This window comes from Heloderma suspectum, chromosome 4, assembly GCF_057233095.1.
Source record: "Heloderma suspectum isolate Gila_16-S chromosome 4, 16-S_ref, whole genome shotgun sequence".
NCBI lineage: Eukaryota > Metazoa > Chordata > Lepidosauria > Squamata > Helodermatidae > Heloderma > Heloderma suspectum.
In genome coordinates, this window is record NC_139461.1 from 92,030,779 (window position 1) to 92,049,741 (window position 18,963).

At 39.9% G+C, this 18,963-nt stretch overlaps 1 protein-coding gene across 3 annotated transcripts in view; it reads right to left on the minus strand.

Moving 5' to 3' along the window:
- Window positions 1-1,608: 1,608 nt before the first annotated feature.
- The window catches only part of TMX3 (thioredoxin related transmembrane protein 3), a 33,536-nt gene continuing 16,181 nt past the window's right edge, over window positions 1,609-18,963 (minus strand). For 2 of the 3 annotated variants that reach the window (XM_084849955.1, XM_084849957.1), the window contains exons 10-16: window positions 17,055-17,153; window positions 16,254-16,311; window positions 14,902-14,955; window positions 7,561-7,617; window positions 5,798-5,927; window positions 5,038-5,106; window positions 1,609-4,509 (exon numbers count right to left, since the gene is read on the minus strand). In XM_084849955.1, the coding sequence (XP_084706081.1) occupies window positions 4,249-4,509; window positions 5,038-5,106; window positions 5,798-5,927; window positions 7,561-7,617; window positions 14,902-14,955; window positions 16,254-16,311; window positions 17,055-17,153 (728 nt within the window). In that variant the 3' untranslated portion in view covers window positions 1,609-4,248. The remainder of the gene's footprint in view (window positions 4,510-5,037; window positions 5,107-5,797; window positions 5,928-7,560; window positions 7,618-14,901; window positions 14,956-16,253; window positions 16,312-17,054; window positions 17,154-18,963) is intronic. The other variant, XM_084849956.1, reaches the window with a different exon arrangement.

An 18,963-nucleotide genomic window follows, 5' to 3' on the forward strand; every position in this document is an offset into this window, starting at 1 on the left:
GTGAAAGACGCAAATGCCATGCTAGGGATCAAAAATAAAACTGCCAATAGTGTAAGGCCCATAAATATTCCATGGTGCGACCACACTTTGAATACTGTGTACAGTTCTGGTCACTGCATCTCAAAAAGGATACCACAGAGTTGGAAAAAGTGGAGAAGTGGACAATAAAAATCAATTCTGGAGGGGAGGAATGGATTGCCTCCCCCCCCACAGATTCCCCACTGGAACAGACGGTGGAGAATCCGTACACCCCTACTCAGAATGAATCACCAAATTGGACGAGGTGCTTCATATACAAGCTGCTTCACTTCGGGGCACCTCGTTGCTATTCTACTCTGCCTTGTATCATGTGGAGGCACCTTCAAAGCAACTTGCTTCGACTCATTATTTGAGCTTCAGACCAAAGTGGTGCACAGCCCTAGAAAAGTTAGTGTTTGGGGAGTTTCGTTTTAAAAAAGCTAAATGGTGGGAGATTGAGGACAAATGAAAGGAAGTACTTCACAATTAAACTATGGCATTCATTCTCACAAGACCAACTTAGATGGCTTTAAAAAGTGGATTAGACTTGGGGTACGGCTACCCTTGAAAGACCAGGTCCGCAGCCTGGGGGTCATTTTAGACTCCCCATGGAAGCTCAGGTATCAGCCGTGAGCCGGACAGCATTGTACCAACTCCATCTGATACGGTGGCTGCACCCCTACCTTCCCGACCATCTGCTCCCATTGGTAGTACATGCCCTGGTCTCCTCTCGTCTAGACTATTGTAATGCGCTCTACGTGGGGTTACCCTTGAAGACGGTTCGGAAGCTTCAACTGGTGCAGAACGTGGCAGCTCACCTGATTAAAGGCAGCCGCCGGCGTGATCATATCACTCCGGTGCTGAAGGAGTTGCACTGGCTACCAGTTGTTTCCCAGGCCAAATTCAAGGTGTTGTTTTTGACCTTTAAAACCCGATACGGTTCCAGCCCAGCCTATCTCAAGGAGAGCCTCCAGCAACACCAGACAGGCCGCTCAACAAGAACAGCTTTGGATACCCTTCTCTCTGTCCCATCAGCCAGGACAGCTAGGCTGGTGAGAACGAGGGAGAGGGCCTTCTCTGTGGTGGCCCTCACTCTGTGGAACTAACTCCCTAGGGAACTCCGCCATGCCCCCTCTTTAATGAGCTTCTGCCACGCACTGAAAACATGGTTATTCAGGCAGGCATTTGGGGTGGGTTAGGGTATTTTTAAATGTTTAATGTGTAATTTTACTGTTTTAAATTGTACTGCTGTATGTTACCCAGAGTGGCCAGCCAGATGGGTGATTAAGAAATTTAATAAATAAATAAATATTAATGGAGGACAAAGGTATCAACGGCTACTAGTCATGAGGTATATGCATCCTCCAGGATGAGAGGGAACATATCAGTTGCTGTAGAAGAGCGGCAGGAGTGGGCTATTGCCCACATGTCCTGCTTCTGGGCTTCCCGTAGGCATCTGGTTGACCACTGTGATAAACAGGATGCTGCACTAGATGGGTACCTTGTTTGATCCAACGGGGCTATTCTTATGCCGTTAAATCTCCAAATTAGAAAGATTTGTGTCAAACCTCATGCAAAATGCAGCACCAAGGAGTGAAAAACCGTATTTTTAATGTTTTATTATTGTAGAAAAAAACACATTTACAGTTGATAAATCCAACAGGGTAAAATAAAGTTTAAGTTATTACAGCACTTCCAATTCAAGTTAAAATAGATATCACTCTGTGTGAAGCTCTTTACATGATCAAAAATAGTCATTTTGTTTTATGCCACAAACTCTTCATTCGGATTTAACTGCACTGTTATGAAGCTGGAATGAAACATTTCAGTTTGGTAAACATCAGGGAGTTTGACATTTCATAAGCAGAACGGTAAATACATACCTATTTTCAGTGTCACCATCTGAACTATTCAAAATCTGCTTAACATTATATAATGGGAATAGATGCTATCAGGATCCGTTCTTTTGGAAAGCAAACTCTCAGACCCAGCACTAGGAAAACTGCAGCATATTGTTATTATTTGTAGCTGAAGGAAAAAAGATAATTAAGAAGGCATGTGAAATGCACTGAACTCCAATTTCTTTAATTGACGTTCTTTAAAGCTACTTTTGTAAATGATATAGAATACCAACAAAAATGACCTGCTATTCCAGTACAGTCTGAGGGATCCTGCCTTCTTGTCCCAATAATTCAGGTTTGAGGCAAAACATGCTGAATGACTGATTTTATGCTTTGGAGTTTTCAGCAAGAGTTTTGCAGCTACTGGAAAAGACTTCCATTCTGTGAAAAACCAAGTATGTGTGACAAGACTGTTCAAGTCTACTGTCTCACTCTGGAAACAAAATACAGTTTATAATATAACCTCTCAATATGCATAACCTGCCTTAAATTTGAACAAAAAACAAAATCAAACTTTCTTCAAACTCCTGTAATGCAAGTATAGTGCACACAAATATTCTAAAATATACATGAAATACAGTCGTTTATTCTTTGGGTAGAGCAATTGCCAGTAAAAACACTAGACACTTCAGATTTCTCATAGTTTCCTATTTTGAAAAGCAGTATTCACTTTTATCAAGGAGATTCCTATTTTTAAAAATCTATGTGCATTTTCAAAACCACCATGTTAGTGCCAGCATAATTTCCTTCCAATTAACAAAATGTTGTAAGACAAAGAAGTAGTTCTCTTGGACTGTGTCAGAAAGTTGCTTTGCTTTACAGAGTTAAATTTCTCTCTACAGAGAACAAAATATTTGTATATAGTAGGAATAGTAGAAGTCAACCTTAGTTTTGATTCCTTAACCTTTTTTTCTTATTGAAGCTTAAAATTTCTTTGAATATTTTAAATATACATATACATATGTAGGTATATCTATTATACTTAACTATTGTACCATGATCACAGGCTTAGAATCTTTATTTTTCAGTTTTCAAACTGAATGTGACACAGCCTTAGTCCTGAAAATGAGCAGCATAGGCTTGGTTGCTATGGTAATCACCATGGTATCAATACTCCAAACATCATCTTATGGCTTATCCCTTGAGATCTCAACTCTGGAGAGAGCATAGTCACTTTCACTGTCATGGGGCGGTATTAGAGATGACTTATATGATTAAACAGCTAATGAAAATGGATTACACCAGCATATATCCCCCTTTTCTATAAATGCCCACAGTGCTACAGATAATTAACTTGCCCTCCCCAATCAACATGTAGTCAACAGAAACATTAAACGCAGGTGTCAATGTTTAACAAGCCAATAAAATATTTGTTCAAATAAGAATTTTCCACTTCTAGAAACCAAAGCTGTAGCAATAGTATTTAACCAGCTTAAATATTTTGGCATATTAAAGAAAGGCTTGTCATTAAGTGTGAAGTACACACATACACATAGCATTCTACTAATCTTGCCGTGAACAAATGGAGCCCTAAGATTTGTCAAGTACTTAAGATTTGAGGAAGTATCCCCTAAAAGGAAGGTATTTTTCTTGTACATTAAATAGAGAAGTGAATCTTTAATAGTGCAGATATTAGGCCAATATAATGCAGTATCAAATGAACCTAAAAAGCATATTACAGGTAAACAAATATTACTTTTAAAAGTACTTAACTTGTATTAAAAAAGTAATTCTGGGGGGAATGCAATACTTGTCTTTAGTGATGCCATGAGACTCCCATAACAGATAATTTAGACTTTACCTTTTTCCTTCAAAAAACCCACATTTAAAAAAGTATTGCTTTCCAGAAACTATAGCAACTAAAATAAAAATACATTTATTTAACATCCCAAAGGCGTGTTTCCTGTGAAGTGTTTCTAAAGCTCAGTAATATTTACAGATTTCACTCTAGGCTGAGAACATCCCTGCTTTCCATATTTAATTTTTTTTTAAGAGAAGAGTCTTATTTATTTTGGCCATGCTGTTAAAAACAATTTTAACCACAGGTTATCAGTAGACAGGAGAGAAAGAAACATTTTTTTTCACCCAACTGCAGTGTGCATCCATATAAAATAACCCATTGATTTGATTTCTTTTCAGCAGGAAAAAGGTTGCATGAGACTTCAAAATCCAGATTCCCACCCATTCCTCTTCACAGCCAAGCAATTTGAATGCATGCATGCAAATCAAACAAAAAGGTCCCCATCTCTGAAGTTCACAGGTAAATAACTGAATTCAATAAATAAGTCTCTATTTGGAAATTCTACAGAAAAACTTTTTAATAAGCAATTTAGTCTTTTTTCTTTTCCAATATAGTTTTCTGTTCTTGCTCTCCATCTGGAAGTTCTACAGGGCTTTCATTGTTTTCCTCCTCTTGTTCTTCTTCAGTGGCTTCATCAGTCAGATCCTTGCCTGTAATATCCTTCTTAGATGCCTCATCCGACCCTCCCTCAGTGTCAGCAGTGCAAATCCCATAACACATGATGCTGATGACACCCAGTGGTAGACCAAACAGAAAGCAGCCCAGAAGGGGGGAACTCTTGAAAACAGACTGTTGAGAAATAATTAACCATCAGTGATATTTTCACAACATTTAGGAGTATCTTGAGGAAGGTGCTTTCCCACACAATACATTTAGCTTATACAAATCCATGTTTAGCATTTCATATTTCAATTATATTACAAAACTCTGATCATTTAAGGTCTATACTGGTAAATTCCATTTAGCAGTTAACATATTTTTGAACCGAGTCAAACTGCTTCTCTAGAAAAGTTTAAAATCTCACATGTGGAAGTCAGAGAAAGATATTGAGAACAGAGTGTCATATAAAAGTTTTTATGGCACACATAGAAAACCACAAAAGCTGGGAAAGTCTCTCTCTCCTTTGTGATATCCTTACATTTTAATTCCTTCTGCTGCCCTACCTCTCCCCTGTCCCACATTTTCAAAATAAAGATATATTATGGCCAACTAATTTAAAAGACAGATCCCACACTAGAATCATGCGATCAAATGAAATCTCAATGGGTTCACTTGGATGCTTAGCACTTATTTTAAAATTGATGTAAATTTACTTACGCCTACTGTAGACTTGGCATCATAAATTATTCTCTTGATTCGTTGAAGAATTCCATCTCCACCCTGTGCCTGAAATTTTAAAGGTAAAAGCCGACATCAGCCGTATTCACTTACATTTCTGCTTTCGTTCACCTTTTGTCACCACATAGCCTTACCAGTAACTGCTTACCTAACTACCTTTTTTTTCACTGGAGAAATTACCCTCTGAAGATAGGGAGATCTGTACTTCATTTATATTTTGAATATTGTCAGAAGCATGTGTGTTCATTGCTTCCCAAGGAACACATCCCCATCCCATTTGCAAAATTATTTTGCCTAGATGTGATGCACTGCTACACCTCTTTTTGTGGTGTTTGTTTTTTCAGGGACTGTCGTTTTGAAAAATACATTCGTGGATGTAACTATGATGTAACTATCATATGCACAACAGGCTGCCATTTGCCAACATATCATTCTTGGCACAGAGCTTCTCCTGTTCATCTTCTTCACTCCTTCCAACTCTCCCATCATCTCAGTACAGTTCCTCTCTAACGCTATTAAAATCTCCCTATGGCTCAATGTATTATAGTTAACTACACTATAAATACACACCAAATGCCGAGTTGTTAGTAATGCTCTCCAGACTCTTTTAGTTTTCAAGAAGGTGAAGACACCTTCCAGCAAGACAATGCAAATGTAATAAGATAGCTAATGAATATGTTTAACCACCTTTGGACAATTCAAAAAGCTGTTAAGAGATTTTGAATATAGAGAGACTTACTTCTGCAATGCCTTCCAAGATCTCATTAATGAATTGGACCATATCTTCAATGCTCTCAACAGGTTTATGAGGTAGGAAATACTGTTGATTGGATGTGTTCAGTACAACAATAGTGGGAATTTTCACATCACTGAAATAGTAAAAAAAAAAAACAATTCAGGGATTTTTAAAGGTCTTATCAGCATTTAGTTCATTAATGAAGAGCACAGGAATTATATATTTATTTCTGTGCATTTCCAAGAAGGGTTAGGAGGAATTGCAACAGCATGATCATGTTTGTGCCTAGCAGACCCTGAATTCAGGATGACCATATTCATGGGATTGATGAAATGGTTCATTTCTTGTAAAAAGATCAAATAAGGTGGTGATGGGTATCTGCTCATAACAGTCCAAGAACTCTGAAGACTCCTACAGGTTTCTGCCTAATATTCCACCCTATTCAACATGCATAGTAGCCTGCTAGGTGAAATTATGTATTTTGTGCACTGATTCCCAGCTTTACTATCTTGCATCTGACACAGGTCTTGCAGTCTTGATACTTACCTAGTGGTTGACTAAGATGAGGAACTAGAGATACTACAACTGAATCCAGATGAGAGAACTAGTGGTCAGCAAGTCATGTGATTCAGGCTAGGCTGAAGGCAACAACAACAGATGGCAATAAAGCTCCATGGACTACTTTAGGCACATCTACAAGGCAACTACTAAACTAGTAGTTTAGGCACATCTACAGTGTGCCTAAAAGCATAGTTTGCTGCACTTGTCAGAAGTGTCTTCCCTTAACTATCCAGTAAACATGTCACACAAGCCACATGCCTGGAAGCATGTGGTCAGCTTTCTTTATATAATTGCAGTTTCTCAGGTAGAACAAGGCATGGAGAGCTAAGCTTGCCTTGCTATCGCCTATGGGAACAGCAGGGACCAGAACTGGATACAACAGCTCATTTCTAAGAGGCATATTGGTGACAGTTGAAAAGTCCCTTCATTAGAGCCTCCGGTAAAGGTGTGGGAGAAAGGGGATTCTACTGAAGGAACTCAAAACACAACACTACAGGTGTAGTTCTGGTTCCTCTCCAAGATATATTTGACAACTTCGTATCCCTTTCCTACTCCACAAATGTATGTATGACAGTGATTACAGCAGAAGAATTAAAGTTCCATCAAGCATGTAAAACAAAACAAAACAAAACCTTAACATACCAATATGATTATACAATTCTTATATTTTACAGTACAAATGAGTGTCAGCTTCATTTTCAGTTCCTATGTATAGCTCCCTGCGCCACATTGGCTATCCAGTACTGACATCTAGTGGGAAAGTGATATAGAAACTTTAAGTATTTTTTTCTAGTTGTTTAACTATAGTGTTCATGTTTCATTCTATATTGAACAGCCTTATACAAAATATTCAGAAACAAAGGAACCAACAAAACACACAAACCATAAATCTGTGAAAAGGGCGTATCTTTCGCACAGTCAATTCACATGACCCCGTTTCCAGGTACAAGATGACTTTACGGTTGTCTTGGGGAAACACGTGTGGAAGCCATTCTTATGAACACAATCACCATGCAGAACACTTCAACATACACTGTGCAAGACCAACTTGAGTCTTGATCATGTTTTATTTACCAGAGTTATACACTATCTTTCTATATCTGCTTGCAAACCTTTTTACAGCAGATAAGAGTAACAGGAATTATACTACACACACACACGTCATTAACTAGTAGCATGAAATCTCCTCAAAATGTTGTACTTACTCCATTAGTAAACTATTAATATACTCATTTCCATCCATATGGCCAAACTGGAAATTCCTGTTGACAGGGAATACATAAAATTGTCAATTAAACTTAAAATAAATAATGACAATTTGGTTGCATCCAAGGTTGTCCTTCCGCAAATGGAAGGAATCTCCTCCCCTTCCATTAGCGGAGCCTCCGCTAGATTAAGTAGATCAAGAAGACGTTTTAATGTAGAGAAGCCTCAAATAATGGAAAGGGAGGAGTCAATTTTCTCCAATTTCCTCCTCCCAGAGGGCCCCCCAGTCCTCTGGAGCAGATTTTCAGGGGCACAGGGAGTTGCCGGAAGGGCTAAAATCACCTCTCCCTTGCTTCCATTACTGTAGACCTCTGCTAAAGGACATTGCTGAATGCAAAGCATTATACGTCCTAACTAGAATATTTATGCTGAGTTCAGAACACACATTTCACAACACCCCTATGTCTAATTAAAGGCTGCAGAGGTTAACAAACTGAAGTATTCTGATACTTAGATAAGATGTAGGACCTGCAAGAAATTGTTGCATTTTCATCACACCTAACATGTGCTCCTTTTCAGAGTTCCAGTCAACGAGCCTCTCCTCCTGGATACTATGAGGGCCATTTCCACATGTTCCCATTTTCCAGCCAACACTCAACATTCATATTGCGCATACTTAGCCTTCATTGGGCACTTGGAGCAGGTGGCGGTGGAAGGATATGATCTATTAGATTTTTTAAATGTATTTCTGCAATCCTTGGGATTCCCCTGAGCATGCCAGCACTTCTTTCTTGTTTCTCTGTGGCCCCATAAATAACTGACCCTACCCAACAACTAACTGAAAATAGCAAGCATTTAAAGCCTCTAAAAGGCAAGGATCCCTACACTACCGCTTTGTGGCTTATCTTCTCATTCACTTATCCTACTAGACCATGCTTAGCCACCCAATTTTCTATCTGCTCAGCAAGTCTATTTTCACAATATTTTCATGGCAAAATGGAAAATTTGGACAAAAATTAAAAGTTCAACAGAAAAATATGGATTTTATTCATTTTAGTGACTTTATAAGCCACCCAACAGCACAAGTTTCCCACAACAGCACACAAGAGGGCATATGCTATTCTTCTATAGATAAATATTGTTCGAAACTGATTTTTGACATCTACTTAAAAACTCAGTTCAGGCTCAGACAAGTTTTATGGGCGCACTTGCATTTGGAGGAGGGCTTGCTAATATATAACTAGGAGAAAGCCAGAGATATGTACAGAAAGATACAGATTGTTGTACTGGGTGCAGAGTTAAGCATCATCCTCCCCTCCTCCACGTTTCTAGCATATATGGGGGTATGACGGTATGTTTGAAAGCATGTGGGTGATAGCTGCAGAAACCCCATTGAAAGCAACACTTAATGACAGCGGCAAGTTCATCGTTTAAAGTTAAATCACAAGTGGGGAGATGGTGGGCGGTCAAATCTTTAAACTCAAAAGTGAGGACGAGGGGACCTGAACTGGCCCTGTGCCTGCCATATACTTTTCAGGCAAGCCCTGCCCCGCACTCCCCAAGTGTTTTTCTCCTGGTCACTATTGGTATCAGAGCTCAGGTGAAGAGAAAACCACCTATGGGCTGTGAAAAAGTAAGCTGCTGGTAGGACATCGTTAGCACATGACCTGAATGACTAGAACTGAAAACTGAAAATAAAGTATACAAAACAGGATAATTGTGCAAATTTGGCTTTCTGTAGTATAGAATTTATATTGAGCAGGCAGAAAACTTTGGTGCTGAGGACACAGTACCTTAGATAGGAGGAAGTAGAATATGTTTAAGCTGTTTCTGTACTCCCCTAAACCCTTGATCATTTGCCTCACAAGTAATTTGCAGCATTCTGAGGAGCTGCCTTGGTTATATCAAACCCATGGGTGGCAACATTGTACTAGTGCTTTGCTGTCTCTTGCACCTAGGTCCCTCTGGACAAAAGAGCTCTTCTGAGAAGGGCAGGGCCAGAACAAACTTTTAACAACTGCAACTAAGGATTTGATAGTCAATTCATGTACCCAAAAGCTAAAAGAAGGAAAAGGATCTTAACCTCCATGATCTAATAGTTGCATTTTCAAATGGCTGATCATTGGAGCTAAAATTAGTAGTCAATGTGGTTAACCAATCTGTGTAGATATTGGAGATGTAATTAAACCAGGTTTTTCATCTCACTGTTACTAAAATCTATAGCTCCTTGGCATGTCTACCCCTCACTCAGGAGACCATTTTCTGTCCATTCTTGATATTGGAGGGAGATTCAAAGAAAAAATATGTAGCCCTATGGGCACAGTTAGGACATAAGACAATGAAAAACAAGATGCAGAGAAACGAATCACTCTTGGGTATACATTATTATTGTTGTTGTTGTTCAGTCGTGTCCGACTCTTCATGACCCCATGGACCATAGCACACCAGGCCTTCCTGTCCTGCGCTCTCTCCCGGAGCGTGCTCAAGTTCATATTCATTGCATCGGTGATGCTATCTAGCCATCTCATCCTCTGTCGTCCCCTTCTCCTTTGCCTTCAGTCTTTCCCAGCATCAGGGTCTTTCCAGAGAGTTTTCTCTTCGCATTAGGTGGCCAAATTATTTGAGCTTCAGCTTCAGTATCTGTCCTTAAAATGAGCACTCAGGGTTGATTTGCTTTAGGATGGACTGATTTGACCTCCTTGCAGTCCAGGGAACTCGTAAGAGTCTTCTCCAGCACCACAGTTCGAAAGCAACGATTCTTCGGCGCTCAGCCTTCCTTATAGTCCAGCTCTCACAGCCATACATTACTACTGGGAAAACTATAGCTTTGATTAGATGGACCTTTGTCAGCAAGGTGATGTCTCTGCTTCTTACTATGCTGTCTAGGTTTGCCATAGCTTTCCTCCCAAGGAGCAAGCGTCTTTTAATTTCATGGCTACAGTCACCGTCTGCAGTGATCTTGAAGCCCAAGAAAGTAAAATCTGTCACTGCTTCCATTTCTTCCCCTTCTATATGCCAGGAAGTGATGGGGCCAGATGCCATGATCTTCGTTTTTTAATGCTGAGTTTCAGACCAGCTTTTGCACTCTCCACTTTCACCCTCAACAAGAGGCTCTTTAGATCCTCTTCACTTTCTGCCATTAGGGTGGTATTGTCTGCATATCGGAGGTTGTTGATAATTCTCCCAGCAATCTTAACTCCGACCTGTGATTCATCCAACCCGGCATTTCTCATGATGTACTCTGCATATAAGTTAAATAAGCAGGGTGACAATATGCAGCCTTGTCGTACTCCTTTCCCAATTTTGAACCAATCGGTTGTTCCATGTCTGGTTCTTACTGTTGCTTCTTGACCCTCGTACAGGTTTCTCAGGAGACAGGTAAGGTGGTCTGGTACTCCCATCACTTTAAGAATTTGCCACAGTTTGTTGTGATCCACACAATCAAAGGCTTTAGCGTAGTCAGTGAAGCAGAAATAGACGTTTTTCTGGAATTCTCTAGCTTTCTCCATGATCCAGCAAACGTTGGCGATTTGATCTCTAGTTCCTCTGACTCTTCGAAACCCAGCTTGTACTTCCGGTAGTTCTCGGTTCGCATACTGCTGAAGCCTAGCTTGTAGGATTTTGAGCATCACCTTGCTGACATGTGAAATGAGCGCAATTGTGCAGTAGTTTGAACACTCTTTGGCATTGCCCTTCTTTGGAATTGGAATGTAAACTGACCTTTTCCAGTCTTGTGGCCACTGTTGAGTGTTCCAGATTTGTTGGCATATTGAGTGCAGCACTTTAACAGCATCATCTTTTAGGATTTTAAATAGCTCAGCTGGAAGACTGTCATCTCCGCTAGCTTTGTTGTTACTAATGCTTCCTAAGGCCCACTTGACTTCACTCTCTAGGATGTCCGGCTCAAGTTCAGTGACCGTACTAACATGGCTATCAGGGACATTGAGATCTCTCCTGTATAGTTCTTCTGTGTATTCTTTCCACCTCTTCTTAATCTCATCTGCTTCTGTTAGGTCCCTGCCTTCTTTGTCCTTTATCATGCCCGTCTTTGCACAAAATGTTCCCTTGAAATCTCCAATTTTCTTGAAGAGATCTCTAGTCTTTCCCATTCTGTTGTTTTCCTCGATTTCTTTACATTGTTCATTTAAGAAGGCCTTCTTGTCTCTCCTTGCTATTCTCTGGAACTCTGCATTCAGTTGGATATATCTTCCCCTTTCTCCCTTGCTTTTCACTTCCCTTCTTTCCTCAGCTACTTGTAAAGCCTCATCAGACAGCCACTTTGCTTTCTTGCATTTCTTTTTCTTTGGGATGGATTTCGTTGCTGCCTCCTGAACAATGTTACGGACCTCCGTCCATAGTTCCTCAGGCACTCTATCAGGTCTAATCCCTGAAATCTATTCCTCACCTCCACTGTATATTCATGTGGGATATGATTTAGGTCATACCTGAATGGTTTAGTGGTTTTCCCTACGTTCTTCAATTTAAGCTGAAATTTTGCAACAAGAAGCTCATGATCTGAGCCACAGTCAGCTCCAGGTCTTGTTTTTACTGACTGTATAGAGCTTCTCCATCTTTGACCGCAAAGGACATAATCAATCTGATTTCGATATTGACCATCTGGTGATGTCCATGTGTAGAGTCACCTCTTGTGCTGTTGGAAAAGAGTGTTTGCTATGATCAGCGTGTTCTCTTGGAAAAACTCTATTAGCTTTTGTCCTAATTCATTTTGTACACACAGGCCATGCCTGCCTGTTATCCCGGTGATTTCTTGATTTCCTACTTTAGCATTCCAATCCCCTATGATGAAGAGGACATCTTTTTTTGGTGTTAGTTCTAGAAGGTGTTGTAGGTCTTCATAGAACCCATCAACCTCAGCTTCTTCGGCATCAGTGGTTGGGGCATAGACTTGAATTACTGTGATGTTGAATGGTTTGCCTTGGATTCGTACTGAGATCGTTCTATCATTTTTAAGATTGTACCCCAGTACTGCTTTTCCCACCCTTTTGTTGACTATGAGTGCTACTCCATTTCTTCTAAGGGATTCTTGCCCACAGTAGTAGATATGATGGTCACCTGAATTAAATTCGCCCATGCCTGACCATTTTAGTTCACTGATTCCCAAGATGTCGATGTTCAATCTTGCCATCTCATGTTTGACCACCTCCAGCTTACCTTGATTCATTGATCTGACATTCCAGGATCCTAAACAACACTGTTCTTTACAGCATCGGATTTTCTTTTCACCACCAGACACATCCACAGCTGAGTGTCCTTTCGGCTTTGGCCCAGCCGCTTCACTCTTTCTGGCGCTACTTGGAAATACCCTCTGCTCTTCCCCAGTAGTATATTGGACACCTTCCGACTTGAGGGGCTCATCTTCCGGCGTCATATCTTTTAGCCTTATGATACGTTCCATGGGGTTTTCTTGGCAAGAATACTGGAGTGGGTTGCCATTTCCTTCTCCAGTGGACCACATTTTGTCAGAACTCTCTGCCATAACCTGTCCGTCTTGGGTGGCCCTGCACAGCATAGCTTATGGTATAATACATACATTATTTTAGTCAGAAATTTCTGGGAACATAAGGTTAATATACGGTGGTAAGGCAAGGCAAAGCATGTTCCACAACTGGAACAAAGGGGAACAAGCTCTACAAAGTGTGGGAGTTCCTTCATGAGATCAACTCCATTTCATTTTGTATTGTTTGATCACAAAAGCATCTTTTAAATTTGGGCAATATTTAAAAAGCACAATGTCTACTTAAAAGTAAGTCCCTTTGATTTGCATATGACTTACTCCCAATTAAGTGCGTACATGGTTGCAGCCTAAATTTGTCTACATGAAAAGATACACATATTCTGAAGTAGCGATGCCATAATTGATCAGAGGATTTTGATCCCATCAATCATGGTATTCTTCTGAACCGCTGGACTGTGATGGGAGTTAGATATCATTTGGCAGTTGTTCCAGTGCTTCCTGGAGGGGTGTTTCCAGAAACTGGTGCTCGGGGACTCCTGTTTAAAATCTTGGCCTTTGGCATATGGTGTCCCTTAGAGTTCCATCTTGTCCTCCATGCTATTTTATCCAACTTTATTTTTCCTTTCCATTTAAATCTAGGAAGTGTTTAAATACTGAATCAGTGTCTGGTGTCACTAATGGATTAGATAAATGTAAATAAATACAAGTTTAATCCAGCCAAGACAGAGGTGCACCTTGTCAGTAGAATGACAGATATGGGAATAAGGATTCAACCTGTCTTAGATGGTGTTGCGCTCCTTGAAAACTGAGGTACGCAATTTAAGGGTGCTCCTGGATTCAGCTTTTAACTTGGATGTCCTGGACTTGGTGGTGGCTAGAAGTGTTTTTACACAGCTGGTGCTAATGTGAGAATTCCTTTCATCCCTTCAGATGTAAAAACTTGTCATGGTGACACATACCTTAGTTACTTCATGTTAAGATTTGTGTTTGGAAACTTCAGCTGAGTAAGAATGCTGCAGGTTAAGAATGCTGCAGACAGGCTGTTGGTGGAGACTCTTCATAGTCAGCATGTCATTTCTTTGTTACAACAGCTTCAATGACTAGCAGCCCATTTCTGGGCACAATTCAAAGTGCTGGTTTTGACCTATGAAGCGCTAAATGGCTTGGGACCAGATTATCTGAAAGCTACCTTTTCTGATACAAACCTACCCAGGTCTTTAAGATCAGCAGAGGCCTTTCTTTTTGTGCTGCCAATCTCTGAAGTGCATTTAGAAATTCAGCTGTGCCCATATTGTGAAACTTCTTTCCTAGGGAGGCCCATTTAGCCCCTTCGTTAGTGGTCTTCAAGTGACAGGTAAAGATTGATTTTTCATCTCCTTTGCTTTTGACTGTTTTAATGATATAGTTTTTCATCTGCTTGTTTTATATACTATTGATTGTTTTATGTTTCACCTTATCGTATTTATTGTTACTTTGAACACCACTGTGTGGAAAGGCATGCTATAAACTTAAATAAATAGGAGTAACAATGAAAATACTGTGGGTGTGCACACACACACACACGTACACGAAAGCATAGAGAATGCCAAAAGATTTACACTGCAATCCTATACCTGCTTACCTGGAAGTAAGCCCCACTGAATTCAATAGGGCACTGTACTATTGCATTGTACTATTTCTTCTATTTCTCTCCTAAATTTAAAGAGTTTTTCCAAACAAAGATGCATTACTCAGGCAACACAAATGGATTCTTTATAAGTGTCACAACCAAACTACTAGAATTCAAAATATTTACTTAACACTCAAGTAGGGCATACAGTTATTTTACACTAAAAATAATACATTATAAAATATGAATATGTACCTATGGAAGTGGTCTCTATAATTTTTAGCAACATCCTGAACAATAGCCTTCAATCTGTAAAAGAAAGACTTAACAGGATTTCAACATATAAATAGTAATTCCTTAGTAACGAAATATAACGGCCTCACACACATGAAGGTAGCATGGGACTGCAGAAGAATGAAGCCTGTTAATGAAGGCAGAGCTATAGTCTGTCCTTTACATTTGAACTGTCCTAGAAATCTATCTTTTACTCAGTGTCCTGATGCTGCCTACTGTACAAATACGCTTATACTAAATTGGACAAATGTATTTTTCCTATACACAAAGCAAACAAAAAATCCAAGTTACAGCACACACATTGAGATAAGAGTCAGATTCTTCCACTCCTTCTGGGAGCCAGCACATATCTAAACAGTTGGGAATACGCTGATCTATGAATGCTAGTATTAATTAAAAAGCTGAAGAACAGGCTTCTAGCTGTGAACAAAAACAAAATAAAAGCATTACAACAGAACTATTAATGATACAGGAGGAATGCAAAAAAAGAAAGAAAGCATCACATCTTATTTCTCCAACTCCTCGTACTTCTAAGTCCACGTATTAAGGGTTTTCAGGCAATGGCTCAGATTTTTCACATTTGTGCATAATGACAATACAACCATAAACTGGAGAATGACACATTAACCAATAATAGTTATACATCCAACTGGGTGCTTCTGCCCTGCTGTTTGCATCGCGCAAGAAGCCCCCACACTGCTTGCACAAAGGCAATTTAGCTCTTCCATAAGGGAGCTCTGCTGATGTGCCTCTTTCAAGAAACAAGTGATTCCAAGCACTTCAGGACTTTCTCTAGAAAGTGCTAAATGTCCCTTGCATAAGCAGTGGGTCCTGCTTGCGCAATGCAATCAGCAGGACCCACCACCTGCAAAAGGAAATTGGCAGGGCAGAAAAGAATCAGTGGGGGCATAAGCACCCCATTGTATTCTGCCCCATATGTATACATACACACACACCAGATTAGTTATACAATAATTTATACGTAAAACAATATACAAGTTAACTATGATATTCTCACTCAGTTTCACTTTTGCGGCTTTCAGTACAGAAGTAGTTTCACACCTCTGACTTATACCCTGATCCTATGTATGTTAAGTGAGCTCAAGATACTTGCTTCCAAGTATGCATGCTTAGGATCACAGCCCCATTTCCTTTGTTCCTAATATCTGAGGAAGTCTATGTTGTTTTTATCTGTGTCTCCTTTCTCATCAATATCTAAAGTTCTTAATAGATCTTAATAGTATAAAGTTCAAGAGGTTTCACTTTTTCAATGCTGAGTCATGTTTTAACTTACAGAATAACCCCCAACTTACCTTGTATGTTCAGCAGAACCATTTTTATCATCAATAATGGCAATAGCCACTAGTTTTCCTAAAAGAAAACAAAGAACCAAATTTAGGTAAAACAAAGATTTATCTTAGATTTTTGTATCCTTCTATCCCCAAAGTCACAGGACACTTCATCATTTAATAAATATATGCTTTAAAATTGAAACTGCTACTAGAAACACCATTGAATACTAAAGGCCTACTCATTTCCAGCCACTAAACACTTTCTCAAACAAAAAGGTCTTGCAGCCACATAAGACCTCTGAAGGAAGCTTATTTGGAGCAGGATAGAGTCTTTAATTAGGAAACCCTACCACCATGATTAGCTTTCTTCTTAAGATGGCTTATTTGCATTCTATACAATGCCTATCATATTTTGGTGCCCAATATGGGCTGTTCTATATGTTCAGTAAAAGCATATGCTAAAGTTATCCTGGAACAGTAACATACAGGCAGGGGGATTACATTCTTGATATTGACTGTCTATGTAAAGATAACATGTCTGGGAGAAAAGGTTTTAGCTTAGTATCTAAGATTTCCACAGGAAAGGAATTTTGGAATGTGCTGATAAGTTCTTAGTATTAATAACAGTGTGGGTGCTTAGTATCATTACACCAGAATCCAAAGAAGCAAAGGTGCATGGGTGGAAAACGTGTTCACACAATCCCTCTAAGGATTCCAAAAATTGTGTTAAAAACAAACACACCCACCCACCCCAAGTTTTGTCTGACTTTAGATACAGAAATATGTTACAGAATATGTGATAAATTTGAAGGAAATACATACCTGTGTCTCCAAGTTCATAGAGTGTAAACCCATCTACATTAAGATACCCCTGAAATCTCTCTCTATTTATCCAGGATGACAAATCACCATCTTCATATTCTTTAAAAAAAAATCCAGAAAGTGTGCCGGGGGGGGGCGGGGGGAGAGCGAGAGAGAAAAAATGTTATCAGCATTTCATATTAACTGATGCCTTCTAGCCCCAACATCATATATACTAAGAGCAAACAATCTCCTGGTGCCAACCCGTATGTAGCTAAAGCAGCACCATCTACAAACAAAAGGGATGCGTCAGCAGATTTGAGGGAACTCCCCCCGCCCCCCAAAAAACCCTTCAGAAACAGAAAACGTTAAGGGGATGGTTGGCCCAAAAAAGCTTAATGAGGACCAAAAATGCCACGGAACACTGAATCAGTTGGAAGAGAAAACCAGAGGCAAGAAGTGGCTAGTAAAGTGGCAACCCAGAAGGCTTCAAAACTGCCACTATCAGCTGGCAGACAAGCATTACAAGCTAGCTGAGACAGGAGGCAAGGACCATAGAGGGGATGAGAAGGAGTCTGGGAGGCGGACAGTTATATCTGTGTCTCTTCTTCCACTGTCCTTTGCTCTATTTCTCTCCAGCTCCTTCTGCTTCTGAAATAAATAAGCAGCACGGGATGGAGAAAAAGACAGATCTAAAGAAGTCAAAAAGAAACATCTCACTGCCTGGATAGGTCATTTCCTGGTTCACACCGTTAAGTTATTTTGACATTTCCCTAGGAACAGGAGTGAAAGCTTCCCTTAAAAACCAATGAAGGAATCAAAGATTTTCATGTTGGCAGGACTAAAAAATCCCCCAGTGGGAATAAAGAGAAGAATTCCTGCTCTTTCAAACAGTTCTTATTAAGTATGAAACATTTGAAGAATACCCTGCTAATAAAAATTCCAAAGCAAATGCAGTTCATTGTGCTCATACTGCAGGTTGGAAGGGGCTGTGGCTGGGGCAGTGTGGCTTATGATAGCCCTGCGGTATAGTTCACATCGGACACTGCAGGTGAGACTGAGTAGACTATGACCATTCTACAATGCTGTCCGGAGGTAGTAGACCCTATTGCAGGTTAGGCTGAAGCTGAAAGTATACAACAACCCTGCCATATAGTTCACTGTTATACTCCTACTGCAAGTTGTATTAAGAGACAGTAGCTTACAGCAGTGCTGCAATATGGTCCGTTGCTAATATTGTAGGTCAGAGATGGATTCCCAGTCAAAAATCCCCCATACCTCTCAGGTTGCAGCAAAGGTCAGTTTACTTAAATCCCCCCCCCCCACACACACACACACACACCCCTTCTCCACAGCCAAATTCAGCACTCAACTGCATGGAGAACCTCTTGCTCTACTAACTCTACCTCTCTCTTGCTCTTGCTCTACTTGCATTCAGATTAGTTGCACTTTTAACAGCAGCAAATTTTTACACAGGAAGACTGATCCAACTCAGAGCAGGGAATCCTGTCTCTGATACAAACTTTTGCTTTTTCAGTTCCCCCAGCTACAGGCTCGGGTAACACACATGTACCACAGGATACACTGCAACATTTTTATAACAATAACATTGCAAGCTTCTATAAAAATGAGATCAGTGTGTATAAAATCATGCCCGCTCTACTCTTGTATTAAAAAGGTGTGCCACACTGCAGTTTTTAAAAATCATTTTCAGTACTAATTACCTCACATACCAGATTTTTTTTAAAACAGATAGTTGCTTGCTAGGCAAACAATAGATCAGATGGGAGTGGAAGGTGTAAAGACTAAGAACTTGTGATACTACGTCGTTCACTGCACTCTTACATGTAACCACTCTTCAAGCATATTAATCAATTATGGTGTAAGGGCTAGCTGGCTTAAACAAATAACTAAAGAATCAGGATATAAC